Raw genomic sequence first — 16,714 nt, forward strand, 5'->3', positions numbered from 1 at the left:
TATGACCAGACTATGTTGTCTTAACCCAGAACACGTTGGTTCCAGAGTTTAGCTTGGAAATTCCCCGTATTTAATTCTTTGTTGGGTCATGGCTCATAACTAATTTAGCTAAAACTAGTTGCTTTATAACTAGGGGTGTCAATCGTGTCGGGTTGGTGGGTTAACGGGTTGATGAGTTTTGGGTTGACGGGTTAGCGTGTTGTGATTTTTCAACCCTAAAACAACCCATATTTTTATTCGTGTCGGGTCATGTCAACCCATTTAAATTCGTGTCGTGTTCGGGTTGTGTTTCGGGTCAACCCATTTTACATTCACATACGAATATGAGTAATGTCTATTAACTTAGTAATAAATTACACAATTTGTTGCTCTTATTCATATAAAACTTGTTAATAATTTGTGATAAATTTAATTGTTTTTGTGTATTCATTTCTCAATCTTAGTTAACAAACTTATGTTCACATATTTAGCTCAAAATAAGAACAAACGAATGAAATAACCAGAGAATATGCAGTTAAAACTACTAAATGAAATTATTAGAAGTAAAAAGTAAATAAAAGTAGTGTAAAAAGAAATTAGTTTTACATTTAAAAGTTAATTGATAAATGAAAAATTAAAAAAACTTAATATTTATTTTTAAAATTTAAAATATCTTATCTATAAAATAAAAATATTAGCTTCTCTAAAATTGTTAAACGGGTTAACAAGTCAACCCACTTTTTAACGGGTTGGGTTCAGGTTGACCTATTTTTTAAACGTGTCGGGTTCGGGTTGACCTGTGTAAGAAAACGGATCATGTCAGCCGACCCAAACCTATATTTTTTCGTGTCGGGTTCGTGTTGGGTTTCGGGCCGTGTCAGGAATTAACGCCCCTATTTATAACTGCTCGATGCAGCGGGGATGTGACCGGAACTTGTTGTCTTGATCGGTATAGGTTCTGTTTGTTACGTTATCGTGAAATTATGTCGCTATGCTTGTAACCCGTGCGTTAAGGCGGAATCTATACATGTAGAAACGCGCTATAGAAACTGGGGGTTGATCGAAAAGTAGAAACGAGCCTGACGATCTGATACCACTTGTTAGGTGGCAATTACGAAGTGACAACACAAATAATTAAAACACGCAAATAGAAAATATAAACATCACAATAATTTAGAGGTTCGATCCTACTGACGAACCTACATCCACAGGACTAGGTTGTTTCATTATGCTCAAAATCACAAATTACAATTACATACCTTGGTTTATATAAAGACTAATTATAGTTAGTAACTTAGAAACCAAGAAATATAAATATGGGCTCGAGTAAAACAACTAGAACTGACCCATTTGTGCTTCTGAAGTCAACATCCATAAGATCAAAACGGGCCCAAAGCCTTCACAAATCCTAACATATTCAAGGTATATTTTGCTGAATTGTCTGTTTATTTAATTTGATCAAATGATCAATTGTTGACATGTGTTTTAAAACATGTATATGAGGTAATTACTAGAATGCGATTGCAGAAAGTTTTGTAATGTGCATAAAAGAAACCCTATTGAGACGTTTACTAAATTCACATTATTGAGCAACAACAAAAGGGGGGGGGGGGGGGGTTACTCTGGGTCATAAGCATGCTTCGCCCCCTGCTCCAGGGGACGGGACTACAACACCCTTAAACATCCAATAAGACCTTCACACCTAATTTTCACTCACAAGTACTCAAAATAGTAGGGCCGATGTGTTAGCCCAAACTCAGTTGCTCGCTTCTCCTTTTGGTCTCGTCTCCACACATTTATGTGAGTTACTCTCTGAGTTCCAGTAGTTGAAAATGTTGCTCACGTGGTCTACTTGGGGGGGGGGGGGGGTGTTACTAACAGTCTTAACACTACCGGGCGAGCTCGGTTGGAACAAGTTTAGTGCCCCATCCATTTATGATGGCCCGGGTGGACAATAGAAATGATTGATGCAATTTCTTGAAAATAAACTAATGATATATTCCTCCATATCATAAGGATGCTCATTATAATTTACTCTTCCATATAATTTAACAAAGTTTTAAAAATCAGTTAATAGATGGTGCATGATGTGCTACACTGCTTTTATAATCACCACTTTGATCATAATACTTTAGAACGCACTCATATCCTACTTGCTTCTCAACATCATTTGTTCCTATAACCCACTCATACACTACTGTTATAATACCTTTGAACCCACTCAAATGATATTATATGTTGATATAGTACATCTACTGATCTACTTGTCACCATTGTCTTCAAGAATTCGAATGCACAATAAGAGTATTAAAAAATGACCCTTATATAAAATAAGTTTTTCAAAAGATTGACGATAATTGTAGTATTTCATTACTCGGCCCATACTTTATTAGATTGTTTAATGTTTAGACTTAGTTAAAAAATTTGGGCCCTTATTGACTTCTTTTCAATCATTTCACCACAATTCACTAATTAAGGTTAAAGAAAATTTATACACATAATTTTTTTTAAATGTTTCAGGCTCTTACTGAAATCGTGCTTTAGAGGTCGTCCGGGCCCTGTATAGGGTCTGGAGCAGCCCTACTACTTGTCTAATTTTGAAAAATAAATATATATAGCATGATTCCATTTGATTCAGCTCTTTAAATATAAATAAAAATAACACAACATAACTAAATAATTTAAATATAAATATACATAACACAACATAAATTAAATTGCTATATCTATAGCTACAACAAACTCACAAAAATTAAACAATAACTTGATAACCTAAATAATAAATTGCTATAAATCTACCAACTAAGTTTTATGGCAAGATAAGAGCTTCAACTTGCCTAATCACTTTCTTCTTCTCTTGTTCCTTTAACCTACTTGCAACCGATTGAGGATCAAGCGCCTCGGTATTTGATCCAACGGTTTCTGTAGGCTTAACTTCTTTTAGCAATGTATCAACCTCACGTATAAAATCGATTCTTAGAAGAAGATTGTCAGCTTCCATTGCAGATCTACCTAGAGGCCCATGGTGCTAATTCACATAAAAGAAAACGAGTCAACCGAGGCTGTATATTGTTATAAAACAGTCAACTTGATAAACTTAACAGTCAAAGTTCATAGTAAAGGTGCACAAATCGGGTTCTGGGCCCAAACTGGTTTGGGTCAGCAAAAGTCAAAGCAGGGTCAAACTGGAACTGATTCTTGGAAAAAACATGTTTTGACCCGAAAAACTAATATCTGTTTTGACCCAAACCTTTTTTAATCCGTTACCCAACCCGGCCCGTTATCATGTCGCCTAAGCAAATTTATACCTTATCAAGATCAAATCCAGCGGGGACCAAGAGACTAAACGGGTCTTCTCGAGGGAATGTTTCAATCATGCGTTTTTTACATGCTTTGAGCCACCCTTCATCATCATATCCATCATGCATTATTAAAAGATCATTAAGCAGTCTCATTGCTGGACTCGCTTGTCTTTTCAAAATTTCAGTCTGAAAAAGATCAAATTTTTAATAGAACCGTTCAGTAAATAAGAAACGAGAAGTTTAAGCAAAAATCTGTAACGGGTTGACAGAAACGCAACAGAGCATACCTCGACCCGCCTGTATAACAAATCAAGACTTCTTATAGCATCTTTTTCTTCCTGAAAATTTATGTTTGAATAAAATTAGACGTCAATTTTGACCCATTGGCTTATGAACATGTTGGATCATGTTTTATTACTAACGGCTCAAACAGGTAAAATGAAAATAATATTAATAGTGGAAGCATACATCACGGCGAGCAAGATCAAGACGGGTCCAGATGACCATAAGAACAAGTTCATCCAGTTCACCTCTCTGCAGCTTCCTCAATTTTCTGTGAACAAGAAAATAAGATGGATTCATAATATTCACAAACTATTTTTCATGAAATTGAAAATCAAGATTATGGAAAATGTGTGGATCAGGTTGATGTGGTAAAATGGTAACGGGTCAGGTTGACCTGCAACCCACTTTTTAATCTTGTTATAAGTAGTTAATGCGTTATATATGATTACCAAAACCATATTACTAGAATAATAATCTAAAAATATGAAGATATATACATATATATATATATATAAGAAATTGTATGTAGGCTTGTAAACGAATCGAACGAAAACAAAGGTAGCATGCTCGTGTTCATTCGTCTAACTTTAACCAAACAAACGATTGAACACGAACAACTAAATGAACAGGGGTTTCTTATTCATGTTCGTTCGTTAAGAAAATGAACATGTACGTTCGTTAACAGTACAACCGAACAGTTCCTAAACGTAAATGAACGAACATAGCTGAACATAACTGAGCTAGAACCGATTAAAAGTAATTGTCAACAGCAATATGTTGGGCCTACAAAAAAAATATTAAACTATACTAAACTTTAACAGGCCTAAAAAATCTAAATAAATATATTAACAAATGTAAAGTAACAAACATGCACATAAAAGAACATTTACAAAGATAAACGAATGAACGGAGCATATGCTCATGTTTGCTTGTTTAACTAAGTGAGAAAAAACTTCTGTTCATGTTTGTTCGTTAATTAAACAAAGGAACAAAAATGAACTTCCAGCCAAACGGTTCAGTTTGTTTACAGGCCTAATTGTATGCATCGAAAATACGTTTGGGGAAAATCATCTATAAGTTTAGTTGACATAAATCTTGAATTCATAGCAAATGATTACCTCTTCGATTTCTTCAGCAGATTTTAGAAAACTGGATACCAATTTCTTTGCCTTAAAAACTTCTTCTTGTGGATAACCCTTCAACAACATGCCGATTTCCCGATACTCATCAACTATTCTTTCATCTTCTTCATCTTCTTCTTGGCGTAACCTCTCCAATTCTTTGGTCTTTTCTCGTTGACGGGCTTGCCATTCCTAAAAACCACATATTATAATATAATATAAAAACCACACATTATAGGGAAACAAAAACCATCAAACTCCCTGAAAAGACCATCTGGATCACTAAAACAGACGTTGCAAAGTGACGAGAGCGGGCGGGTTGGATAACGGGTCAAAACCAGGTGATTTTTATACGGGTTGAAATGGGCCGAATTTGTGTTAAAAATAGACTTTTGAGCAACTTTTGAGAGTGTTTAACCCACTTGACTGAACTCCTTTTAAAGATAAATTTCAAGCTAGAAATTGAAAATTTTCAAAAATTTAGCAGATTTGAAAATTCTAGCAGAGATAAAGCTAAAAGTTACATAAATTTCAAGCTCAGAACTTGAAGATATTCAAGAAATGAACTAATATGAAGAATTACATAAATTTCATATGAAGAATCTAGCAGAGATAAAGCTAAAAATTACATAAATTGCAAGCTTAGAACTTGAAAATTTTCAAGAAATTAACAAATATGAAGAATCTAGCAGAGATAAAGCTAAAAATTACATAAATTTAAAGCTCAGAACTTGAAGATTTTAAAGAAATTAGCAAATATGAAGAATATAGAACAGAACCAATGAAAGATAAAGCTAAAAATTTGAATAAAAATAAAACCTTTCAGATATATAAAAATGAAAAACAAGAAATAGCCTTTTGAATTAGAGTGAGTGACTTACTTCATCATGAAAGTCTTGAGGGAGGCCTTCTAAAGCTTCCTCTTCAAGCTTCTTGCACCTGCACACATCTGGAAACAAACAAACAAACAAAACCCTATTAAATTGACCACCAAAATAATAATATTCATAACGAGTGTTGTAAGGATACTGACATGGGAATTTGTTAGGGAAACTAAGATTTGAAGAAGTTGAGAGAGTGGTGATGATGGTGGTTGTAGGAAGAAACAATGGCCGGAAGACTTGTGCTACTGCCGCCTGCATCATCTTCTTATTCTTATCTTGCTTGCTGGTTTTCAATTTCTACTCACCTTGAAAATTTTGTTAATACCGTATGAATTATTTTTGAAAATAAAAAAAGAACGAGCAACTCCTTAAGGCTTATATTTTTGTGCTTATGCTTATATCTTTTTAAAGCTTATAGCTTATTTTATATTATTTGATAAGTTTTTTTTAAGTGTTTGGATTAGCTTATATTCTACAAGTTGATTATACATCTTAATAAGTTGTTAAATCAATCATTTTTAATTTGTTATAGTAATGAGTTACTTCAATATTATTAATCCATCACCATTTGAAGGCAAATGAGTAATTTACCCATTTACCCCCTTAAACAAATAAGCTTCTTCAAATAAGCTAAAAAAGCTTCTACAAATTAGCTTATATAAGCTTCTAAGCCTAAGCTAAAAAAGCTAAACCAAACACCAAATGAAGCTTATTTTATAAAAAAAAGCTAAAAAAGCTATAAGCTTTGCTAAAAAAGCTAGGCCAAACACCCCTAATTCTAGAGTTTTATTAAAATTTCAGATATAATTAGAAAATTGGTCCATATGATTTGGTTTTAATTGTTTGAGCACCTCCAACGTGCTACATATACCGAGGTCCGGATCTAGGCGGAGTAGGTGCGGGTAAAAAGGAGCCACACCTCGTGGAGGGTAAGTTTGCAGACGCGGTTTGTGAGTTCTAACAAGAAGCCGGAAGCATGGTAATTTAGTGGGTTTTGTGGAGGGTTATTGTTGTAAAAGAAATGAGTGTTTTGAATAAAGTTTGAAAACTGATGTAGAGGTTTGACGTTAAAGATGCTCTTACTTTTACTTACTTATGAGGTTAAGTTTACAACAATTGTAAGTTTGAAGGAATAAAATGTTAGTTTTATGAATTTCAAATGACTATTTTTACATTTTTAATAACTAGTGGAATTGTTTGTGTAATTAACTCTATAAACTATACGAGCTATTCATGCCTTTATTAAATTAATTTACATAAAAATCATGTAATAGAAATAAAGTTAATTTTTACATAAATAACCCATTTCACTATTAAAGAGTTCGCATAACTAAACAAGTCATCATCATGTTATTGATTATATACGAATTATAAATGGTTTTTACATAATTTTACATGATTCAAGTACCGATTTCTCCTCCTATTCCTATCAAGTACAAGAGAGAATATACTACAAGGGAAAGAATATTCGAAGGTAGTAGGAAGCTTACGATGCATTGCGTAGCATGGAATTCACACCAAGAGAATACGACCAGTTTAAGGGACCACTTAGGTGACGTGTGTAACAACGTGAAAATTTCGAGTTTAAAGTATCAACTTTTCAAAGTCTAGGGATTAAAATTTGCCAAAATCCAAACTTGAGGGTTAAAAATGAAAATTTGGTTTTCCTGACCCATCGCGCTACGCGATGAGTCAGAGGAGACACCCATCGCGTACCGCGATGGGGTGTCTGACAATGAGTGACACGTGTGCCACGTGGCACCACGTGGCAACACTGCCGCCACGTGTCACCACGTGGCAACACTGCCGCCACGTGGAGTGGCACCTGCCACGTGTCGACACGTGGCAGGTCTACGCTGTGCGTTAGCAGACCTATATCGCGGTACGCGATAGGTCTGCTGAGGGACCCATCGCGTACCGTGATGGGGTTCCAGAAATCGCCTATAAATAGCGACCATGGGCACTTTATTCTGCACACCAAACACAGCTCTCACTTCTCTCTAACATCTCTCTAGCCATACCTTGATAAACGTGCCATAATACCTCGTTAAGCGTGCCCCGATCCTTTGTTGTATACGGCGTTTCCTCGAAAGTGTGTGCCACCCTCCACCCACATACAACCAAGATGGTGTTTGTTCTCAAAGTTCGTGCCAATGAGTGTTGAAGATTTGGCGTTTCTCGATTAGCGTGTTGAGAAAAGTGAAGCGGCGTTGGAGTGCTGCTCGAGTCCCTAGGGTTTCTGTACGCCAACGAGGTTAGGCGTAATAACGAATTCAATATAATTCAATATTATATTAAAGACTTTGGCTTTAAGTCGAGGTTCGATACCTCGATAAAAGAAAAGAAAAGAAAACATAACAAAGAAACGAATAGAAGTTTGATTATTAAATGTTATGAATTACATATATATGTGTGTAAGTATATATGTATATATATTCTTTGTTATGAAAATATTATTTAATGAATAAAGAGTATTCTTAAATAATAAAAGAAAAGATTACGTTTCTTGGAGAAGAAGAAACGTCGGGTTTCAATATAAACTAAAGGTTTATAATTTACTTTTAAACTGGAAGTTTTTAAGTAAATAAAGAATTGAACTAAAGGTTCAATCGAGGATTAAGATATAAGACTAACAGTCTTAAGCCGGATCGTGTATCCGACTAACAAATATTTATACTCGTACTATAGGTGCGAGATAAAGAAAGGGAAAGACCCTTGGACGGTGAGTGAAGCCGATCTTAAAGAGACAAGGTGAATACGCCCCCAAACTTTTAAACTTGTTTTCAAAATGAGTCAACTTGTTATATGAAATTGTTTACAAGGAACTATGTGTTCCTAAAACCGTTATAACTATGAGTATGAACCTAGCCCTCAGGCTGTGGTATACATATGTCTGGATCCTTACATAGGTGGTACTATGCGATGTATGGGCACGATCGCACCACCCTTGGTCGTAGGACGCTCTCCTGTAGGGAGTACGACCGTTGTGTATATTTACGGGTACTTAACTAAGTCAAACGCTGCGGTGTTTGTGAGGTGACTTAGTGTAGAGGCTCTAGTTTATAATGTGTTATTTGACTTTGTTATTCCTAAGCCACGTTGGGCCGAGGCAGGCGTAGTCTCGAGGGGTAATAAAGTAAAAAAAAGTATTTATGCGTCAGCGTGTTCACCAGCATTCGTTGCTGACGTATTTTCTCACATTTTGCAGGTGAACAAGTTTAGCACTTGGAGTGACGAAGTGCTTATATATCCGATGGCTCGGATTTTATTTTGTAAAACTTAATATATGGTGGTTTTGGTTTTGTAACATAAACAAGTAATCTTTTGTTAACTCAAACGGGTATTCTATAATCCCGTCTTTTATGTAAATATTATATTTCGATCCTTAAAATTTATAAGTCTTCCGCAAACTAAACGTAATTCTGATTTATTTACAATTACGATACCAACTTATGGGTCACACTCCTAAGCCCTAGACTGGGGTGTGACAACGTGGCAGAGAACAAAAAGAATGTAAGAAAAATCTCATCAATAAGGGGGGGGGGGGGGGGGGGGTTACCATCAAAACGTTAGAGAGGGTCCCCACTAAATATTCATTCCCTTGACATAAATACCATTGTATTTGATAGGAATAAGAGGAGAAATCGATGCTTAAAGGATGTTATCATCAATAACATAGCGATTACTCTATATAAACATCTTCTTGAGTTCTATGAACTCTTCACTTATAAAAGAGTACGGCGTGGATCAAATTATCCTTGAAATATACACTAATTAGTAGCGTTGGTCCGGAATATTGAGACTGACCCGAAATAACCGACGATGAATTGTTAGCCGATGGTGTGATTAATATTGAGACTTCTCTAAATATGCCAAATGGGTTGGGGAGTAGTAATCAATTTGTACATGTGTTAATCAAATGACGGGTCATAATAAATGGGTTAGGGGGTCAACCTTTTAACTAAACGGGCTAACATGTCAACTTCAGCACGACCCGTTTAACCATACACGTCAACACGAACATGATCAGTTTATTAAATGAATTAGTTATGACAAATTTTAAACCCAACCGCAACCTGATTGTTAAAAGGGTTTAAATAGGACGACCCGCTTCATTAAAAGAATAAAAGCTAAGACCCTTTAAACATACAATTTCCTCTTTCTTTTGGCTTTTCTTATAATAGTAGAGTATATTTGTAAAAAAAGATTCTGGTAGTTTGTATAATTGCCTCACCAAGCGAAAGAAGATGATAAACAAAAGAAGAAATTACAAATAATATCCAAAATTCGAAGTTGTTCAACAAGAATCTAGTTAACAAACACATGTAAAACACACTACATATGTGACAGTCTAACCGCCCCGAGCTTCCCTCCTAGTGGCATCATGAAGCAGGTCGATGTCGACTCCATCTGGTGGTAACTGCACATACCTCACTACTGATCCCCTGATGAAACAGTTCCTCACTGAAAGCTGCCATTTCAACAAACATAAAACAACAAAGCCGTTAATCTCAACACAATTTCAAACGCTATTATCGACCAGTTTCATTTTCACACATATATTTTGTTTACCTATTAGACCCATTGCAGATGATAAAGCCTACCCCTAAATCCTAATCAACCCATTAGTAAGTAAAGAGCCAAAAGGTGTGTCGTGTTTTGAAGTACATCAGAAAAAATTTATAAGCTTTCATAGTAGTAATTATGAGGGCATATTATAAGATTGTCTTGCACTTATATTTTTCACCATGGATATGTCTATTGTCTAAAACCTAACCAGTAACCACTCAAGTTCACCTGATGATTGTTTCACCTGATAACCTTTTAATGTTTTACCTATGAACTATTCTACATACATACTAGCAGTGTTGTAAAACTAGCTAGACGCTAGTCGGTCGGTGGAATACCGACTAGCGATTAATGCGGGCTTAATCAGATTGGAATTTTTATATGCAATTTTTCAAAGTTACAAACACACACACACACACATTATATGTAATTTTCAAACTTACATATATATATGCACACACATTGAGTCCCCGTTTGATAATCAAGTGTTTGCTTAAAACTTGAACGGGCCAATGTCGATGCTATTTTTCTCTTTAATCTTGTAATATTTATACTTTAAAATCTGTACAGGCCCTCCTAGTCCAAAATGGTGCATATGTCTTTTTTATATATACTCCGAAAATAACTAAAACAACCTTCCCTAGTCACAAAGAACATTGTTATATATATATCAGGTTAGTATCCTTTAAAAATTCCAAAAAAGTTAAGAACTTAAAGGAACTCTTAACAACCAAACATTTTTTTAATGTTTTTTATATATGAACATTATTTGAAAGTAGTTTTATCATATTTCATATATAAATTTTTTCTACACATATAAATCACAAGTTTACATATGTTTAAAATTTATGTAATAACAAAATTTACATATGTGTAACAAAACATAGATACGGGTACAAGCTAATTTTGATAATTGTAATCGTAAATATAGATATAAAAAGTGATTAAACTACACTCAAATAACTAACATACAAATTTTTTTATAAAAAACGTTAGTTATTAAGAGTTATATAATGTTACTCATCCCATACCACATTACCATGTGAGGGAACTTGTCCTGATCAACGACTCTGGTGTTCTCGAGTTTGATATTGAGATACTGATCCACCGAATGCAGTGTCCCTCTTATCGCCAAATCATTCTTCAGCTCCACCGTTACCTCTCTTCCTACCAAATCCTTGAAATACGAGAAGAACAACTGCGCCAATTATCAATCAAACTCTCTCCTTAACAACCTCAATTCATCTCAAATTCAAGTTTATAATATAAAACATCTATCAAAGAGAAGAATGAATGATTACCATTTTCTAGGGTTTGGTCTAAGAGCAAGAGCGAGAGTGTGCGTGCCTGCCTGCCCCTTTGCCAAATTAATATAGTAGCCGGGCCCTAATAATAATAATAATAATAGTCACTCCATCGTAAATTAATCAATTTTTCAAATATTATCCTTCGTTATTTTCAAATATTATCCTTCATTATTTTCTTTAACTAAATTGGTTTATGTAAAATTTGTTTGTTTTATGACTTATAATAACGGGTTTAAATAGACCAGTACCATCAACAGTAACCGTCTATAGACACCAACTATTGTATTCATCGCAACAGTAACAGTCAAACCCGTCACCATGTAAGTTATAATTTGTTTTTTAACTCATGTTAGCCGATTATATTCAGCCTAAAGTTAGGTTATATAACCTAAATAAACCATAATAAAAAAAAGTTTGGATAATTTCCAACAGTAAAAAACATGACAAGGTCATATGTACCTCGCAAACAATCAACACCCAATGGTATCACCAACAGTAAACCAGTTTCATGTTCTGTTTTATAAAGAGCTTTTTAACAGTTGAAAATTATTGAAATTTAATAGTCATTATAGTTAAAAGCTATCCTTAAAAACTATTCCAAGTGGGGCGGTTGGGACTCTCTCCAAGAGCTATGGCTGATTATTCAACCACTATAAAAGTCACCGTTCAAAAAAAAAAAAGGTACTTCTAACGTGGTCAAGTATAGCATTTCATTTATAAGTAGCTGACAGTTTCAATATGCATAAAATCTACACTACTACACCAATAACCAAATTCTTATATATAAACGATCAATGCATTTACTTCGTCTGAGATCGTACATATTTTTAAGTCGAGATTGTGATTTCTAACACGTTAACAGGCGAAAAACGACAGACGGGATAATGGATGAGAAAACCCCTGCATTCCATGAGCAGTTCAGATACAACATATGTATAACAACCTTAAAAATGTCCAAAAACACAAACCAGCCAAACTTTCTCACAATCAACACTAAATAGCAGACACAGTCAGTCACACAGGTTTACATTTGTTTCTAAGGCTGGAACAAGGTGTAAAGTTACAGTCTGGGTTTAACCCGTCTACCATGAACATCACTTCCATCCAGTATGATCGCATTTGGGTGACTGCAAACCGCTAGAGAATGCTCGTTGTTTCTGGCCACGTGTTCCAGTAGCTCAGTCAACACATGCGGGCAGCTTTCTTTTAAGTAGTCAAAACCGTCTGTCTGCATCACAGCTGAACAACAACAGAAGTTTTAGATTTATAATTTAATCATATGCTGATTAAAAAAGACAAGAAATGAAAGTTTATGTAACTACTTATAACATATGCTCACTTTACTAACTATTACTAAAAAAAAAGAGTTGGCTCAACCCGTTTTTGCCAAAAGTTGCCCACCCTTTTTGCCACATACAAACAGATTGCATCACTTATATCGTGGGTGGCGATATCGAACACAACATGACAAGAAAATAAACAGGTTTTGGGTTAACTCACCTAACCCGTTTTAAAGAACGGTGTAAGAGTTGGCCTTCTTAATTAAAATGGGTCATGTTTGAGTTGACTTGTTTAATAATGGGTCTTGTTCAGGTTGAGTTGTTTAACCTTGTTAATTTAACAGGTCAACCCACCCACTTGGTTATTTAGACAGGTCAACCCGATTATGGCCCGTTTAATCCAATTTTAACCACCCAACACATTTACAACTTGATTACTACCCATCAACAAGGCATTTTTAATAAAATGGGTCAAACAGTCATGTTTGTGTTGACCTGCATAGCTAAACGGGCCGTGTTCAGGTTCACATGTTTAACCATTTTAATAATTAAACAGGTCAACCCACCAACCTGTTTAATTAAACATGTCAACCCGCTAACCCATTTAACTCACTTGTTACAACCCACCAACCCGATTAACGCATTTACAATTTAAATAAATGGGTATTTAAGTGTGCGTTAGGGTTGATATTTTTTCACACATAAAAATATGGGCAGCAAATCCTACACAATTAACACCCTTAATTTATATTGGCACACACCGTTAAGCATTGTAACCAAGTTTCGGTCATCAATCCAACCATATGCTTATGAGCTGGTTATTTTCACCAAAGGGTCAAATTGGTAAAGTAGAAAAGAAACGGGCAAACCAGGTGCACAAGGCTCCCAGATGCGCAGAATCCAGAGAGTGTCGGGCTGACTCAGGCCCGCTGTACGCATCCTCACCCTGCATTTATGCAAGAGGGTGTTTCCAGTTTCCACGACTCGAATCCGTGACCTCCAGATTCAATATGTCAAAAGAGCATATGGGCGAAAAAGTAGCCCAACATCTATTTTTGATCAATATAACAACCTCCCAATTTCTTTTTCTTCAAAAAACTAGAGAACTTAGTAAATCATATTAACAGATGTATTTTACCTCTGAGATTCTCGGGCAAAGAAACAAACTTAAGACACACGGATTTCAACTGAAGACAATGATGTTGTTCAGCCAATGCTAATGTTGTGGCAACTGTATTAATGGCAACATCTTCACAAAGATTAGATTCACATAACATACAAAGCCTCTCTAACCCGTATCGGTCAGCAGCTGCAAGCAAATGCTGATACATCAATGTTGAAGCCCATTTTGTAATCAGGCCCGTTAACTCTTCCATGTCAGGCAGTTTATCCCAGTATATAAAATGAAGTAATGCCTGCAAAAACCAACATTACAGAAACAGGTCAGATGAATTAGATAGAGGCCTGCAAACGAACTGAACACAGGCGGGGCTTATTCATGCTCGTTCATTAAGAAAATGGATGTGTTCATGTTTGTTTGTGTTCATTCGTTAATATTCTAGATTAACAATTCATGAACAAAAATGAATATAAACAAACGAATGTAACTGAACATATATGAACACCAACTAAAAGCAAAGGCGAGTATCCAAATTAAAGCCTAAAACACCATCATCATTACAGTTACATACAACATTTTAAAATATAAGCAAAGATATCCAATTGATTTTAGATCATTGAACTTAAAAGTTTTAAAATATGAAAATCAAATTGATTTTAAATTAATATTAATTAATATTAGTAGTAAGAAACAAATTTGAATGAATCTTTAAACAAGCGTAAGGGAACAGACAAGTGAGTGAACGCAAGTGAACATAAATGAACAAAAGGAACATGTCTTCGTGTTCATGTTCATTCGCATATTAAATGAACTTCCTGTCTAACGGTTCACTAAACATTTGGTTCTTTACAGGCCTAGTTAAATAGATTACATATCAAACAAAACTATTTTTTTTCAACACGTAAACCCTCTTATATCACTTTATTTAAAAAAAAAAAGTAGATTATTATTGAGATATTATAGGTACTTATAAAAAGTAAAAAACTTTGGAAACAAGTGCTTTGGGTGGATTGAACCGAGTCCAGCCCATTAACCCACCCTTAAATACCGTTAAAATATTTGAAAAAGCAAACCTTAAAAACAGGGGCTTCGACGTCTTCAACTTTGATGCAATGGGCATTTGGGTCTTTCATTGGGCCAAAAAGTTGGGCCCGGAAAACTGGTGAGCGGGCTGCAAGAACCAGTTTATGGGCAGCAAAGGTTTCTCCATTTACTTCAAAGGAAACATCAGTGCCCTTTCCACACTCAAGAAGCTGCCCGAAGTGCTGCCCGATATCAGAAGGGGGCACATGGATAGAGTAGGATTTAGGACCCTCTGTGTGGGACCGGACAACGCCAACACAGCAATGAACTTGAAGGCAGTTGTCTTTTAGATAGTCTGATCCTTCTAAAGTAGATCTTTTGAAAAAACGCTTGTATCCCCTGTAATATTTCACAATTAAATGAGTCATTTTGGTTTATTGTATTACATGAAACAATCAAAAGGTGTTCACTGTCATTATCAAATAATAATCATTTGTTTATAAACACATCATGACTAAAAAACTGAACAAAGAAACAGATTATGCAACTAAACAAACAAAACAGATAAATCACAGAGAATGGATTTAAAAATAAAACTCGAACAAAAAACAAAATTCAATCCTAACAGGTTAATAAGGGTGATGCTATACGCCAAAGCCCACTTATCACACGGATTATAACTTTATGCGCGTCATATACTGTCACATCTGCCAACTCCAGCCGAGTTAACCGGGTTGTATAAGGTTATACAGGCGGTGTAACTTTCGCAGACCTCCTAAAACGGTCTCGTATAGTCTTTTTTCACTATCATACGGGCTCGAATAAAATCATATTTTAGTTTCATAAGAGCCTGTGTAACCATTTCCTCACACCATATGGGTCATATAAGGCTATACAAAAGGGCCCGTATAACCTTATATGGCCCGTATGATTTGCAAGTGGTGTGTCTCAGCTAATCTTATATTCTACTACTAAATCCGCCTACATATACCATTGGGCCAAACTCCCTTTGGTTAGTTAATAAAATACTAAACAACTTTAAATACATCAATCTAATCAAACCATCCAAAATTCAAACACAATCAACCAATAAAGCATTCATCTTTCCACATATCAAATGGGCTGTATATTGTCATATGAGCCATATAAATATATATATATATATACACAATATACATAAACACCACTGTCACATCAGTCAATTTCAGTAAAGTTATACAAGCTGTAAAAAGTGCAACTTTTGTTAAACACTTAAACCACCTTGAAACCGTCACGTGCAACCTTTTCCACATATCATACAGGCCCGTATAAAACCTTATTTCTATTTTCATACCAACCTAATTAAACCACCCAAAATTCAAACACAAAGATCAATCATTCAATCATAATCAACCAATTAACCGTTAGCATCTTACCACATACTCCCGCGGTACTTAAGCGTATATGGGCCGCTCTCCAAGGCTCTACCGAAATGAGTATGAACCTTATGCCTCTCATTCCCACTCTGGTCAATCAAAGTCAACTCAAACAACGCCCGAACATCCGACCCGTCACTCGCCAACGCAATAAACAACGACACATAGCTGGCGTTATCCTCCGTACTCTTGCCATCCGGGTAAAAATACACCGCCCATGAATACCCACCAACGTTAAACGTATCAGACGCCACGTATTTACCGATCCCTAAACCCTTTAGAAATGAATAACCCGAGATCCGGAAATCGTGCTCGCCGTTCACTGTTTCGGTGATCGATGACGATGTGGATGGGCCCGATGGCTCCGTACACGGCTGGCCCATAATTTGGTCGAATCTGATGAATTTGGGGTTAGGGTTTGGGTTGATG

The 16,714-nt window shown here is 35.5% G+C and overlaps 2 protein-coding genes and 1 pseudogene across 3 annotated transcripts; all 3 read right to left on the reverse strand.

Moving 5' to 3' along the window:
* Positions 1-2,774: 2,774 nt before the first annotated feature.
* Positions 2,775-5,889, reverse strand: LOC143578015 (protein PALE CRESS, chloroplastic-like; annotated as a pseudogene). Its single transcript, XR_013143200.1, has 7 exons — positions 5,721-5,889; positions 5,569-5,636; positions 4,685-4,879; positions 3,750-3,834; positions 3,569-3,619; positions 3,288-3,467; positions 2,775-3,007 (listed from the first exon to the last, which is right to left on the reverse strand). The product of XR_013143200.1 is annotated as a protein PALE CRESS, chloroplastic-like (transcript).
* A 3,933-nt stretch (positions 5,890-9,822) lies between these two features.
* Positions 9,823-11,515, reverse strand: LOC143578005 (sm-like protein LSM2). Its single transcript, XM_077061693.1, has 3 exons — positions 11,442-11,515; positions 11,180-11,338; positions 9,823-10,042 (listed from the first exon to the last, which is right to left on the reverse strand). Exons 1-3 carry the CDS (start codon positions 11,442-11,444, stop codon positions 9,923-9,925), a joined length of 282 nt encoding a protein of 93 aa, XP_076917808.1. The 5' UTR covers positions 11,445-11,515; the 3' UTR covers positions 9,823-9,922.
* An 810-nt stretch (positions 11,516-12,325) lies between these two features.
* LOC143578004 (BTB/POZ and MATH domain-containing protein 2-like) lies at positions 12,326-16,689 on the reverse strand. Its single transcript, XM_077061692.1, has 4 exons — positions 16,286-16,689; positions 14,921-15,269; positions 13,866-14,142; positions 12,326-12,686 (listed from the first exon to the last, which is right to left on the reverse strand). Exons 1-4 carry the CDS (start codon positions 16,666-16,668, stop codon positions 12,508-12,510), a joined length of 1,188 nt encoding a protein of 395 aa, XP_076917807.1. The 5' UTR covers positions 16,669-16,689; the 3' UTR covers positions 12,326-12,507.
* Positions 16,690-16,714: the final 25 nt, after the last annotated feature.

The sequence above is a fragment of the Bidens hawaiensis genome, unplaced genomic scaffold, assembly GCF_021521415.1.
Source record: "Bidens hawaiensis isolate Kalapana, Puna unplaced genomic scaffold, B.hawaiensis_p1.1 tig00028994_1, whole genome shotgun sequence".
Taxonomy (NCBI): Eukaryota; Viridiplantae; Streptophyta; class Magnoliopsida; order Asterales; family Asteraceae; genus Bidens; species Bidens hawaiensis.